This window comes from Mesoplodon mirus (assembly GCF_964341445.2).
Source record: "Mesoplodon mirus genome assembly, chromosome: 12".
NCBI lineage: Eukaryota > Metazoa > Chordata > Mammalia > Artiodactyla > Ziphiidae > Mesoplodon > Mesoplodon mirus.
Window position 1 is genome coordinate 86,197,089 of NC_138988.1, and position 14,723 is coordinate 86,211,811.

The window sequence follows — 14,723 nt, forward strand, 5'->3', positions numbered from 1 at the left end:
TGCCACCAGGCAAATAGCTAAATTCTGCTTTGCTTCATTGGATGCCACGAGATACCTGCAAAAACAAACAAGCTTACATTGAGATGTCCTAGTCCTTGGCAAAGACTCATAAGTGTAGCAGCTTAGCTATAGATGCTTGAGAAAACTCCTCTAGACCAAGGAATTCAGAATAGCAAAAGACTGGCCCATAAATATTTTAGAATAACCAGATATACAATGTATTGTATTATGAAAAGTTCTGATTCAGAAAAATAATCTTGTTCTGACTTAATGAAGATCTGATTCTCTATCTTTGCCTGGCACTGTGATTTTACTCCTAGCCACCAGCTGGGGAAGCTCTAATCACCCTCAAGTGGTGACAAGGCCCAACCTGGCCAACACTTCTCCAGCAGCCCCTCTAGGCTGCTCTCCCAGAAAGCACAGGGTCAGGTAAGCCCCTCCCTGCACCTTCTGAATGGCTCTCAGAACCTCAGCCTGTCAGGGCTAGAAGCCCACTGTCACTAGGCTTCATCATTCCATTTGCCCTTCCCCAGAGGCAAGTTGGGACAGGACTCCTGACTGGCTACTTTGCTGTCTTGGGTGACTATCAATGCCCCTATGTTAGCAGCCTTCTTGTTTAATCTTCAGGCTCTTCTTTTACCTTTCTCTCTATTCTGCTAGTTTGTCACTGTAATGTTTTGGTGGTTTCACATCGGACTCCTTGTTTCATCTTGGGAGGGAGCAGATTTATGAATCATCAGTGAAAATGACAACTACAATTGGACAACACACTGAAAAAGTCATGGCACACCAGGAAGCAAGTACTAATATTATGTAAATGAGTTCAAGTGTAAGGCAGAGGAAAATAACTACAAAGAGGGCTGTGGCAACATTCTCTGTCTTACAGGGAAAGGAAAACAGAAGAGAAATGAGAATACATGTCACAGTGTTTTTCACTCCCATAAAGCAATGGAATGTAAATTAAGGTCCTTTGAAGAGGTCCATGTGCTGTGGGTCCCACCCCATTGGTAAGGGAGCATTTCTTCTAAATTCTATCCTGTGACTAGAGGGGACTATTCACCCCATCTGGCAATGGGATCATACCTAATTCACTGTATCAATAAGATCTACCAAACATTTATATTACTGATTCAGCTGCATGAAAAATCTTGTTATAGTTGAGAGGAAACTTTTTGCCTTCACACTCAAACTTTCAAGAGTGGCCCCAGCTGACTCCTAACCCTCCCCCTCTCTACTGTAATCATGGAATATGGGACTGAAGTTCATCCCAACATCCCCTTTCCATCACAAACTATTTTTTTAGAAAGCCACCAGTCTTCTTAACAATATTATTTAATGATGAAATAATTCATTTTACATTTCCAATCTTTCTTATCAGGCAATTTTAACAGGTGCAATAATGTTTTGAAGTGGAGAAAAAATTCCTTCAGAAAAAGTATTTCCAAAAAGAATTTAAACTTCAACAATCTTAAGTGAGGGGGGATAAAATCTCTAGAATAGGCTCTATTTAGTAAAAGGAAGGCTCTGGAACATTTCTCTACAACTCTTCATAAGCTCATGACTAAATGATTTGAAGGTGTCACGATAAAGGGAGATGTGGAGAAATATGTTTCGAAATTACTCCAGGGTTAGTAAGTACAGCTTCTTTGAAGATGGCAGTAAGGAAAAGAAAACCTACCGAGAGGTCATCTCCGCGAAGGATGTTCCCTGAGAGGTCCAGATGGTTAAGAGTGGTGGCGGTCAACAGGTTGGCACTGAGTGACTGAGAAAGGCTGTTCACCCCTGCAACATAGATGAGATCCAGGCTCAGTTTCCACTCCAGGAACCAAAATGAGGTTTGTGAGTTTCTTTAAATGGTCTAGCAGCCCCATCAACTTGCAGGACTGAGGTTAACCATAAGCCCTGTCCCCAAAAGGCAGCTCTAGGATGGTCTTTTGACATCTTCTCAGGAAGAACAGGTTAGTCACAGACACGATCAACTCACCGAGGAGGAGAAAGAAACAGAATCAACTTCATTTTGCTCTACTTCTAATGATGTGGAGGGAAAGGATTTTACTTTGAAGTCTTAAAATGATGCAAGCAGTCTAACGGATCATTTTCGTCCTTCTCTTAATCCTGCCAGGTGATTCTTGCCTTAATGTACAGCATTGAAAGGATGCAGATGCAAATTCAGATACTTTAGGCTATTGAAAGTTAACACAGGAATGTACTGCTCTACTTAACATATCATACTCAAGGCAAAATTTAGATTGAAATGGACTTTACAAAGAGCTAATGACCTGTACACAATGGAAGAAGCAATCAAAAGGAAAAACTGATAATTAACACTCTACACACTATTTATATACATAACATAAATGGTTCAAGTTAAAGTCAACTGAAATAAACTGATAATACCGCCTCAAAAACAAAGAATGAACACATGAGGAGGGTAAGATTATTCTGTGGAGAGGTATGGTCTACTATCTGTGGGTAACAGGAATTGAAACAGGCCTGTTAGTCAGGAACTTGTGGTGGGTAGATTTTCATCAGGTCACTTCAAAATGGGAGCCCAGAAGAGGCTGGTCCCTCCCTGGGGTTCAAAGAGGTCAATACACACAATTATCACTGATGATTATTCTTCAGATAACTGGGATATGGATACTGCAAAGCTCTTCATGTTTCTACTGAAAGTCCATGGTTCTAAATCGTATACTTTGGAAATATGGCTATTTCTAAGGTGGGTATACTTTCATAAATCATTCTGTTTTTCTTGTTTTTCAGTAAAATTCTTCTTGAAAAACCCAGCCTATCTTAACCACCCGAAAGGGAAACAGGGAACGGGGCTTTTGTCTGCACATGGACAGAGCCTTCATCAGGATAAGGGGCGAGGGTCAGGCCAGAACTGGTTACGGCTGCAGGACCCAAGGAGGCACTCCAAGAAAAAAAAAAAGCTGAGGGTTACAAGTACCACCCCACACTGGAGCAGTACGCTGCTCCAAGTTTAGAATGTTTGGTGCATGGCACTCATGGAGGGGTTACTACCTCATCCTTCAGCTTTCGAGAGTTACAGAGAACCAACTCCAGTGTGTGTCCAATAAAGGCTACTGAGCCATTTCTTGATGGTGAGTGTGCATTTGGGTTTGTAGAGAGAAGACTCAGAGGCAGAGAGGGGAAAATGTTTTACTTAAGTACATGGAAGAATGTCTTGGCCATCAACTCAACATTTATTAAGTGCTCATAACATGTTTATCAAATGCTGGGGATTTGGGAGATATGTGTAAATAAGACCCATTCTTTGCCCTCAAAAAGTTCAAAGACCACCACGAAAGAAGCTAAATAAATTCCAGGATGAAAAGCCAGTGCTACACGAGGAATATTTATTCAATACAACAAATCTTTATTTAAGGCCTACTGTATACCAGGCGTGGGCTTCTGAGACCCAGGGGATACTCTTTTACCCTCTCAAAGCCAGTCCAGTGGGAGACCCACACAGTTGAATAATCATAATCTAGCGAGGTCAATACTATCAAAGAGGTAAGAGACAAGAGCTTTGCAGTGAAGGAGGTGGAGATTTGATTAATTGTGTTAGATAAGAGGAACCTGCAATGGCCCACAGAAAAGGTTAATTTCTGGAGGCAACTTCTGTGATTGTTTAAATGACCAGCTTCCTTCAGTTTGTCCTGTTATTGGTAGTATCAATGTATTTTGAAATGGAATAATCGAGTCCAAAACCTGTGGAAAATATCAGACTCTCATCAAGAAAATCATCTGTAAAATTTGTAAAATTATGTAAAATTTGTAAAATTATGTCCTTAGTGCGGTGTAACAAAACTCAATAAATAAATTCCGAAATTAGAAGATGAAATTAGTCTTGACAGCAAAACGCTCCTTGACAAGCGTGGGCGCTTGGCAGTTGGCCAACATCTGAATAGAACTGGGAGAGAATCATGTTATCAGCTCAGCTTCAAGCTACTGAAACAGAATGAAGGATTTCCTCCCCCACCTCTGGAGCCTACATCCACATGAGGCCTGTGTTAATAACACACTAATAGCAGGAAAGCACAAAAATATAGGATGGAAAAAATCAGGCTCTTCCAACCCAAACTATGCACAGATTTTCATGCTATCGTTGATTCTGGTTGTCTAGTGATTTTGACCATTCTTCATATTTATTATTGGAGTTTTTACAGCTGGAAAAAGGTGGTACCAGATGGCCCTGCGTTGACATAATCTGGCAACCAGGAGGACATTTACTAGAAATCCAGAAAACTATCACTTAGCTAACATCTGAGGAAGAGAAAGGATATTTGGAGACAGTGTGGATGTCGTGGGCAGATTAAAAAAAAAAATCTGTCTTGAATTATGAGCCATGAATATAAATGTTTTCATAGAACAAACATATAAATGGGAGTCAAATTCAGCAAAAGCTTAAAACTGCAATTTAATCTGAGTTATTCTGAACCTGCAAAACCTTTCAGATCCTTTGTGACAGTCTGCAAGAATACTGAAAACCTTTAAGAAATCAATTTTTTTTAAAAAACAACATTTCAAGATATACATCTTAGGAAGGGCAACTTAAAATTCTTTGGGTCACATGTTATTAATTCTCAAACACATTTTATTGCAGAGAAGAGATAAAGGTGTTGATCTTTATTTGTGAAGGGTATAGGGCATGTGGGGCTGTCCTGATTCACAAGGAAGCTGAGGAACCCAGCTCTGCCTAGGGAATCTGCCCACTCTCATCACACTGGGAGGGACAGGGCATCAGTGAGTGGGTAGCACTCAGGTGCCTCAGAACCCAAACCTGCCCTGAGAAGGATTAATGATTATAGCATCCCTCTATCTGTCTTATAGTAATGAACAAATAAGTTAAATAAATATAATCAAGTTTAAAAACAAAAAAACCTCTACCTCAAAAAAGAGTTAGACTTATGAAGCACATAATAAATGATTAACATTTTAATGTGTGGATAATTCAAATGAATAAAGAAAAAAATTGACACTGTAAACAGAACAGTAACAGAGGAGGGGGACTCGCAATTTCCTCCAAAAGAAATACAAGTGACTAAGGAGTAAGGCAGGAAAAGCTACTTAAGCAATAACTGAAGAAACTAAAATTAAAATATCAGAACACTTTTGTTCATATGCTTGATAAACAATTTAAAAAGAGAACAATATCCACGGATAGTGAGAGTGTAAAGAGGGTTATATGAAATACTTGGAGGACAACTCGACAATAAATATGAGAAAAAGCTTTTAAAAATGTTTGCAAACTCTGATCTAGCAATTCTACTTACAGGAATTTATCCTAAAGAAGAAATTAACACATGACCATTAACTGGATACAGAAGTCATTTTAGTGTTCTTTGCAGCACTGAAGAATTTTAAATGATCTAAATGTACAACAGCTCATTTAAATAAATTAGGGAACATTTTGCATATGCTGAACTATGGCATAGCCTTTGAAAGTGGACCAAGTATTTACTGACATAAATGATCACAATTTACTACAGGGGGCAGGGGAGGAAGCTTATGAGATAGTAAGCACAGTATAATCGCATGTATGCATGTGAGTGTTTTTTGTAGGTATGTATATAAATAAACTATGTACAGGCAGAAAACAGTGTGGAAGGATGGGTACCAAGTTGTCAACAGTGACAGTCTTGTAATGGCTTGGTACTGGCATTACAAGTAATTTTTGCTTTCTCGTTTATACTTTTCAGTATCTTCTAAATCTTTACCATCAATATGTAATGCATTGATAATCATCAGAAAAAAAAAGGTTTTTAAGAAACTAATTTGCTTAGGTAGAACAGTGATAACAAAAAGGGACTACATACACTTAGCTTTAAGATCTGTAGATGGCTTCAGGCATCAAGACAGAAAACACTGGCTCCTGGGGAAATGTTTCCCTTTGGAAAGTTACTTTTATGCCTTCATCTTAAACATGTGGGTACAAATGTGTGCACATAAAATCATGGGACGTATGGAACCATCCCCAATTTCAAACCACTCAGTGAAACTGTATGGTCAGAATAAAGTATGACTAGATGGACAGAAAACCATTCCGGGACCACTTTGCTTCACCCACTCATCCACGACACATTTAGTGAGAACTTGCAGTGTGTTGGGTGCCAGGGACACGGCAATGAATGAGGCAAAGCCCTTACCATCCAGAACCTCCCAGGCTAGGACACAACCAAAATACAATGGGAGACGCAGTAAAATTGAGGAATTTACAAATTCCTGTGCTATGGAACACAGAGAAGGGAACACCTAGTCCCACAGGGTATGGTGAGAGGAGGCTGTCTGAGAGGCTTCAAAGAGAAAATGAGATAGAAACTGAATCCTCCAGGAGGAGCAGTCATTCACCAGATTTGTAGGTGTGACACTGCGGTTGTCCCAGGCGAAATAAAAGCATATAAAAACACACAGCAGAGGGAAGGAAGGAAGGAAGGAAGGGAGGGAGAGAGGGGAGGAGGGAGGGAGGGAAGGCAGGAGGGAGGGAGGGAGGGAGGGAGGGAGGAAGGAGAGGAGGAGGAGAGGGAGAGGGAGGAGAGGGGAGAAGGAAGAGGAAGAAGATGATGGAGGCAGGGATAGCACGGCCTCTGTGCCAAAAACTGCACTGTGTGCGTATTAACCCATTTAATCCCACCACCTCTGATGAAGCAGATGCTCGTATTTCCATATTACAAATGAGGTAGGTACAACCAAGAGATTGTAAAAGCAAATTTATAGTAAGCAAAAAAGTTAGGATTCAAACGTAGGCAATCTGCAAGAGAACCAGCAATCACTACACATACTGCCCTCAAAAGATAGTGATGTAGTTAAGGAATGGGAAATTATTCAATTCAAGAAACTTTCACTAAACACCCACAATGGTCCAGGCACTATGCCAGGTGCTGGAGATACAGAGATGAGAGACACAGAGGCTGCAAGGACAGCCCCGTTCGAGTAGGGAAGACACCACATTTATACAATAATGTTAGATATGATCTAGAAGTGACACAAAGGAAAGAGAAATTGATTCTGTTGAGGCCTCAGGAATAAGACATCTCAGAAGAGATGAACACAGATGAGGGTTTTATAAAATAAACTGAAGCTCTCCAAGAATATTTGGAGATGTGTGAGATAAGAGAAAATACATATGGGTCTCTGCCTCCCATGCCCGTTCCTGGCACAGAGCTCCTCAAACCCTTGTAATTTCCTAGGTGATGAGAGCACTAGAAACATCCCTTGTTCTAATATTTGTCTTTGACCCTGACACCAACCCAGGTCTCCTTAAACTCCTGTAAATTCTTAAGTGGTAAGAGCATTAGCAGCATCTTTTGCTCTAATGAGGTAACCCTGGTGGGCTCCTGCATAGGGGCTGGTCACCAGGAAGACCAAGCCATGCTGAGAAGCCCCACCCCCACCCATCAACACTTCCGCAGAAAAGGGAGAGGGCCTGGAAATGTAGTTAATAACTGACCACGCCTACGTGACGCAGCCTCCACGAACATCCCAATGGTATGGGTTCTGGAGAGCTTCCAGGTTGATGGACACATCCACACCAGGAGAGTGACGCACCCCGACTCCACAGGAACAGAAGCTCCTGGGCTCAGGACCCCCCCAGACCTCGCCCTAAATATCTCTTCATCTGGCCGTTCATCTGTATCCTTTATCATACCCTTTAATAAACTAGTAAATGTAAGTAAGTGTTTCCCTGAGTTCTGTGGACCACTCTAGCAAATTAATCAAACTCAAGGAAGGGCGTCTTTGGAATCTCTGATAACCTGGGCGTGTGAATTGGTATGTAAAGGCGGTCAGGGGGCATGGCAGTCTTGTGGAACTGAGCCCTTACCCTGTAGGATCTCGTGCCATCTCCAGGTAGATACTGAGCTGAAGCTACCAGGTGGTGTCACAGAGAATTGCCTGTTGTGAGGGAAAAACTTCCACACATCTGGTGACCAGAGGTGTCAGAAATGAGATGTTTTGTGTGAGTAGTAAAGGAGATGCACAGGAAAGAGAAACACAGAAGGAAGGCAAGCATGGAGGTTTTCCCTATACAAGATGAAAGACAAGCTTTTCAAGTAGAATACAAAGCGTATGCAAAGGCACAGTGTATGCAGGGAGATTTTAATTATTATTGTGACGGTGCTGATGTAGCAAAATAAGAACAAAACTGAAAAACCGAGAGGATGGTGAGTGGAGTCAGGAAAGAACCTGGGGAAGGAAAGGCAATTTCCAGGACAGGAAATAGAGCAGGTAGAGCTACAGTGGTGACTGGGACTGGGCAGTTAGGCCCAACTGTTTTCTGTGCAGCAGACAGTCCATCTGGAGGGGAAGGGGTAACGGGGAAGTGGGGATGGCTGATGTCTTTTCAAGGATGAACCAAGAAAAACACAACCAGTGGTGACCATTTTGTCATGTACAGAAATACTGAAATCACGATCTTACGCACTTGGACCTAACAGAGTGTTGTAGGTCAATTATACTTCAATAAAAACAAACAAAACATTGCTAAATCAAAAACAAAAACAACAACAGCAAAGCACAACCAGTTACCTCTAGGAATGTGAGGCGGGAGGCAGCCAGGTGAGCGTTCCCTGACTCAAAGTTTAAAAAGTTGGAGACCACAGGTATACTTGAAAATTATTCTCTACTCTGAAAGCATTTCACTTTAGAACACCAGAAGTCCAATCAGATAACTTCTTTATCTTAAAACTGCCAGAGTACTATAATACACATACAGATGACCCCTGAACAACGTGGGGATTAATCTGCATGTAACAAATCGTCAGCTCTCTGTATCCACGGTTCCTCCACTTCTGCAGATTTAACCAACTGTGGACCGTGTACTACTGCAGTATTTACTGTTGAAAAATATATGCATTTAAGTGGACCGGGGAAGTTCAAAGCACATTGTTCAAGGGTCAACTACATTTTTAAATGCAGATACACAACGAGTATTAATTCTAACTATGTAAGGTACCAGGGGGCAGCAGAAATATTATAGACACACAGTTAAGTAAATAAGATATACTGTACCTTTAGGTGACAATGAGGTTTTAGATAAATTTAAATGCTTTAATCCCTTTGGGAGTTTGGCAAACTGAATACTTAAAGACGACACACCTGAGAAAGAAAGGGAAAAGGGGGATTGTTAGAATTCTTAAGTTGTTAGGATTGCATTTGTTTTACAATGCCTGAAAATTAACTTTGATTGCAATTAAAGTGATCGTTTTTTCTTTCTAATGTTAGACACTGTTTTCTAATCATCTACCATCATGCCTCCTTTACTTTCAGTCCTACCTATAGGGTAAGAGAAAAGCACAATTATCAAAACGTTACCATTAGAGATGTTTTTCTTTGGACCAAGTATTATCGTCTCCTCACAGTGCTATTTCAAATGCAAAAGTCTTAGGAAGAGTGATATAATTTCGACCCTTTTCTTTTTAACCTGTGTCTTAATGAGCTGATCACTCTTCTGGGTGAGCAGATGCATGCTATTTAATTATTGTCAAGAAAACAATGTGATATTAACTATTCAGAAAATGGCTTCACTTTAAGCAGATGGATTCCAATATTTAACTGGCTTATGGCTAACAACCTCAGACAAAGCAACAGAGCATGTTTTAAACTAACTTTAACCTATGTTAAAGTTTTATGTTTGGTAACATAAAATTAATCCCAAGGAATTTACAGTAATAAAAATCAGGTGGTCTCTAAATTTAATGGCCAGAGTGGGCTACTGTGAAAACCAGCTCACTCACTCAAGGATTGTAATGAATGTAGACTCTTTTCTGGGAGGAAATAAGTAATAGATGAATGTATGCTCTTCCAACAGGTCCTTCAACCAACCTCTTGCTGTATCTGAGTTATCACCTTCCCAGGGGGCATGTTTTGGGAAGAATCCTAAAACAGTATTAACTGTATGGTCCCACAGACTGATTCTCAAACTCCAGGCACCAATAAGGAACAACCGTGTTGGCTGCTGCCCTATCACATAACCCCAAATTACATATAAATTTTATCAATTAATACATACTACTCTAGAAATAACCTAAATGTCATTCAGCTTGATGAAGCTTCTAGATGGGCATTTCCCCAAGGATGGTAGGGTACTGGGAGACCCTACCTATCTCCCACAGAATTTCCCAAATAAGTTTGACAATCACTGGATTAAATAATGTTAAACAGGTTTTTTAATTAAAAATATTTCTAGAGATTTGAAAATGTTAATCCATAATGTTAATTGCAGAGAGGGAACAGGACTAATATTTAGTCAATACATTCTTGTAAAATGTATTGGGGTGGGAGGGGAGAGAGGAAAAAGATGGAGAAATTTTGAAAACTTGATTAATCCAAAAGTCAAAAAAAGAGAGAGGAAAAGGGAACAACAAAAAAAAGTGATAAAGAGAAAACAGATATATAGTGGACTGTCACACAAATAAATCAATAATTACATTAAATATAAATGTACTAAGTATTCAAACTAAAAGTCAAAGATGGATTAGCTAAACAATAATATCAGATGGTTTTGAGAGACACACTTAGAAATGCATGTATTCCAAAGTGAACCTAAAAGCATGGAAAAAGATATATGCTGCAAATCTAACCAAAAGAAAGCTAGTTTATCTGTAATAATATAAAACAAGTTAGATTTTAAGAAGTATTACTAGAGATAAATGAGATATTTCTTTAATGAAGAAGATGTAACAGTTTTAAATCTGCACAATCTGAATATCATAGTCTCAAAATATATAAAGTAAATCTAATGGCAAAAAAAGAAAATACACGTATTATTATACATATATATGTGTGTGTATACACACACACACACACACACACACTCAATAATGGGAGATTTTTAAACACATCTCTGTCACTAGCTGATAAATGGACAAAAAAAGCTATAAAATATACAAGATATCAAGAGCATAATGAAAAAATTCTATTTGATATATTTAAAACACTGTACCTAATAACTACAGAATATATTTCTTCAGAGTACACAAGGAAAATTTACCAAAAGTGGCCATCTACTGAGTCATAAAGCAAGTCTCAACAAACAGTATATTCCTTAACTTCTGTGAAATCATACAAAGTATATTTTCAAACTATTAGTATGTTCTCTAACTGCTACCATTACTATGGAATTAAGATAGGAATTATAAAAAAAATTATAGTTAGAAAATCCGCCAATAATTAGAAATTAAGCAATATATTCCTACATAACAAATGAGTCCAAGAAAAAAAATCACAATGGAAATCTTTTAAAATTTTTTATTTAAATTTTTAAAATTATGACATCAAATTTTGGGGATACAACTCAAGCCCTCCTTAGAGTGAAGACTATACTCCTAAATACATATGTAAATAAAGAAGAAAAGCTGGAAACTAATTATCAAACTATCCATCTCAAGATGTATAAAAAAAAAAAAAAAGCAGCAAATTAATCCTCACTCCATCCCTATAAACAGAAGGAAAGAAATAACAGAGAGAAGACATCATTAAACAGAAAGCAGTCATAAAATAAGTAAATTTAACAAAGCTTGTTCTTCAAAAAAAAAAACACCAATAAAATTAATAAATCCCAGCAAGACTTTAAAAAAGAGAGAGAAAGAAAAGGATCAAATCAAATTATATAAATCAAAAATGAAAACAGAATGCCAGTAGAGATCCTGCAGACACTACAAATAGAACTGAAGGGTATAAAAAAATCTACAGGTCAAAAAATGTATCATTTTAGAAGAAATTCCACATGAAAAATACAACTTAGCAAAATTTACATAAGAAGAAATAGTCTCCTCTATTTAAGAAAATAATAAATCTATTATTAAAAACCTCTCAACAAAGAAAAGCAAAAGAAGACAAATATAAAAGAGTATGTATTATATAATTCTATAGTGGTGAGGTTCCAGAATAAATAAAGCTAATCTATCATAACAGAAGTCAGAATAGTAGTTATCTTTTCCGGGTGGTGGAGGGGAAGGGTGCGGCAAAACAAAAGAGAAGCTTGTGCAGTGCTGGTAATGTCCTATTTCTTGATCTTTGTAGAGGTTGCATAAGAGCATCCTCTTTGTAAAAATTCATTAAGGGATTTACAAACTTTTATCAATGTACATTATACTTCAATGAAAAATGTTACTTCTGGGCTTCCCTGGTGGCCCAGTGGTTGAGAGTCCACCTGCCGATGCAGGGGACACGGGTCCATGCCCCGGTCCGGGAGAATCCCACGTGCCGCGGAGCAGCTGGGCCCGTGAGCCATGGCCGCTGAGCCTGTGGGTCCGGAGCCTGTGCTCCGCAACGGGAGAAGCCACAACAGTGAGAGGCCCGCGTATCGCATGCATGCATGCATGCATGCATGCATACATACATACATACATACATACATACATACATACATAAAATGGCCTATATGGGAAAAGAATCTAAAAAAGAGTGGTTATATGTATGTGTATAACTGATTCACTTTGCTGTACAGCAGAAACTAACACAACATTGTAAATCAACTATACTCCAATATAAATTAATTTTAAAAAATCAAAAAGTTCTGCTCTGCAAAAGACAATGTCAAGAGAATGAGAAGACAAGCCACAGACTGAGAGGAAATCTTTGCAAAAGGCACATCTGATAAAGGACCGTTATTCAAAATATACAAGAACTCTTAAAACTCCACAGTAAGAAAATAAACAACCTAATCAAAAAATGAGCTGAAGACCTTAAGAGATATCTCACCAAAGAAGATATACAGGTGTTAAATAAGCATATGAAAAGATGCTCTACATCATATGTCATCAGGGAAATGCAAATTAAAACAACAATGAGATACTACTACACACCTATTAGGATGGCCAAAATCTGGAACACTGACAACATCAAATGTTCCAGGATGTGGAGCAAGAGGAACACTCACTCATTGCTAGTGGGAATGCAAAATGGGACACCTGCTTTGGAAGACAGTTTGGTGATTCCTTATAAAACTAAACTTCTTATTACCATGTAATTCAGCAATCACACGCCTTGGTATTTACCCATAGTAGTTGAAAACTACATGAAATTCTGGAAAAGGCAAAACTCTGGAGACAGTAGAAAGACCAGTGATTGCCAGGGGTTGGGCATGGGGGTGCATGGGGAGGAAGGATAAACAGGTAGAACACAGAATTTTTCAGGCAGTGAAAATACTCTGCATGATACTATGCTATAATGAGGGATGCATGTCATTATACATTTGTCCAAACCCATTCAACACCAAGAGTGAACCCTAATGAAAACTATGGACTTTGGGTGATTACAATGCATTAATGGAGGGTCATCAATCGTAACAAATGTCTTAACTCTGCTGATGGATGTTGATAACGAGGGAGGCTATGCCTATGTGGGCCCAGGGAATGTATGAAATCTCTCTACATTTCTCTCAATTGTGCTGTGAACCTAAAACTACTCTAAAAAAGTTAAGTCTTTAAAAAAAATTAGGTATGGAAGAGGAAAGGACACCAGATTCTTACTTTAAATATTGACAAGAGTTCTCATTGACTACTCATGACCAATTCTTTCACGTATTTTTTCACTCAGCAAAGCGTATGCTACAACAATGTTTAAAAATGGATATATACATCCCCAAATCATGCTGAAAATATCTGTTAGATCAAACTTAAACTTCAAATTTGTTTCATTCAGGTTGACCTGAGTTGTTTTGCTTTGTTCTTTGAGAAAATGATAATTTCTTTTGTGTCAGACACACCTGGAACACCACATAAAATTGTAAATGCCTACAACCAAATGCAAGGCCAGAATGGAACAATTATTTTACGCTACTGGTGACACCCACCCATCTGTTCATTCCTTAATCGTAAACTTTCTTTTAAAAAGGCAGACAGAAAAGAATAAATAATCCAATAATACTTTTCTCTAGAAATAGAACTATCACACCCTAAGTAATGAAAGTAATAAAAAGTGAAGCTCCTAAGTTAGAAAAAAAGGTGAATAAAGTCATGTTTGAGCATTTACTTTAAACAAAGAAAGCAGGATTAAAGGTAAAAAGGACTAAAGTCTCAGATACAAGATTGTTTGGTTAAAGTATTTTTTATCTAATCCCAGACTAAGTTACTAGCTTCTTTTTTTCTTGATGAAATGTTCTGTTTTAGTTTCCTAGGCATCCACAACTCATAAATATATTATATTTCTTCTTTAAAGAAACACCCTTGCTAAGTGCTAATAGAATGAGAGGCATAACTGGGGTCAGTACTGTTCAGTTTTTTGAAAATGAAAAAACTAAATTCACTTTTGATAAAAAGGTAACAGATTATTACACAAAGGGTCCTCCACTTTGGCAGACTTCAGAAATCGGGTCTTGGCAACATGAATAAATTGAGGGTGGCTGGCAGCCAAAATCTCAGGAAAAACAAAAAAATTAACCTGCCTTGTACTTCCTGAAGTTAGTTACTCAATAGTGCCATGGAAGAAACTGATCATCAAGAAAACATTTCCCCACAAAGAAAGGACAGAAGAGACTTTTTCAACCTCTGGCCAAAACTATTCAATTCTGCCCCCCAAATAAAGCAAAACTTAGCCTTCAGAGCTGTGAATTAAAATGAAATTTATCACCAAAAGCTTTCATCTGGAGACTTTACTTGATGAATAACCCTTCTTGTAATTTATTTTTGCTTTACTATGTGTCAAATTTAGAAGAAAAAAATGGTCCAATTTTTCTCATTTCAAAACAAAACTATTATTGAAATATTTATGACTAATAA

At 38.3% G+C, this 14,723-nt stretch overlaps 1 protein-coding gene across 3 annotated transcripts in view; it reads right to left on the reverse strand.

Moving 5' to 3' along the window:
* The window catches only part of CARMIL1 (capping protein regulator and myosin 1 linker 1), a 322,541-nt gene that overhangs the window by 123,209 nt on the left and 184,609 nt on the right, over positions 1-14,723 (reverse strand). For all 3 annotated transcript variants that reach the window (XM_082637868.1, XM_082637867.1, XM_082637866.1), the window contains exons 12-13: positions 9,013-9,099; positions 1,679-1,782 (exon numbers count right to left, since the gene is read on the reverse strand). In XM_082637868.1, the coding sequence (XP_082493994.1) occupies positions 1,679-1,782; positions 9,013-9,099 (191 nt within the window). The remainder of the gene's footprint in view (positions 1-1,678; positions 1,783-9,012; positions 9,100-14,723) is intronic.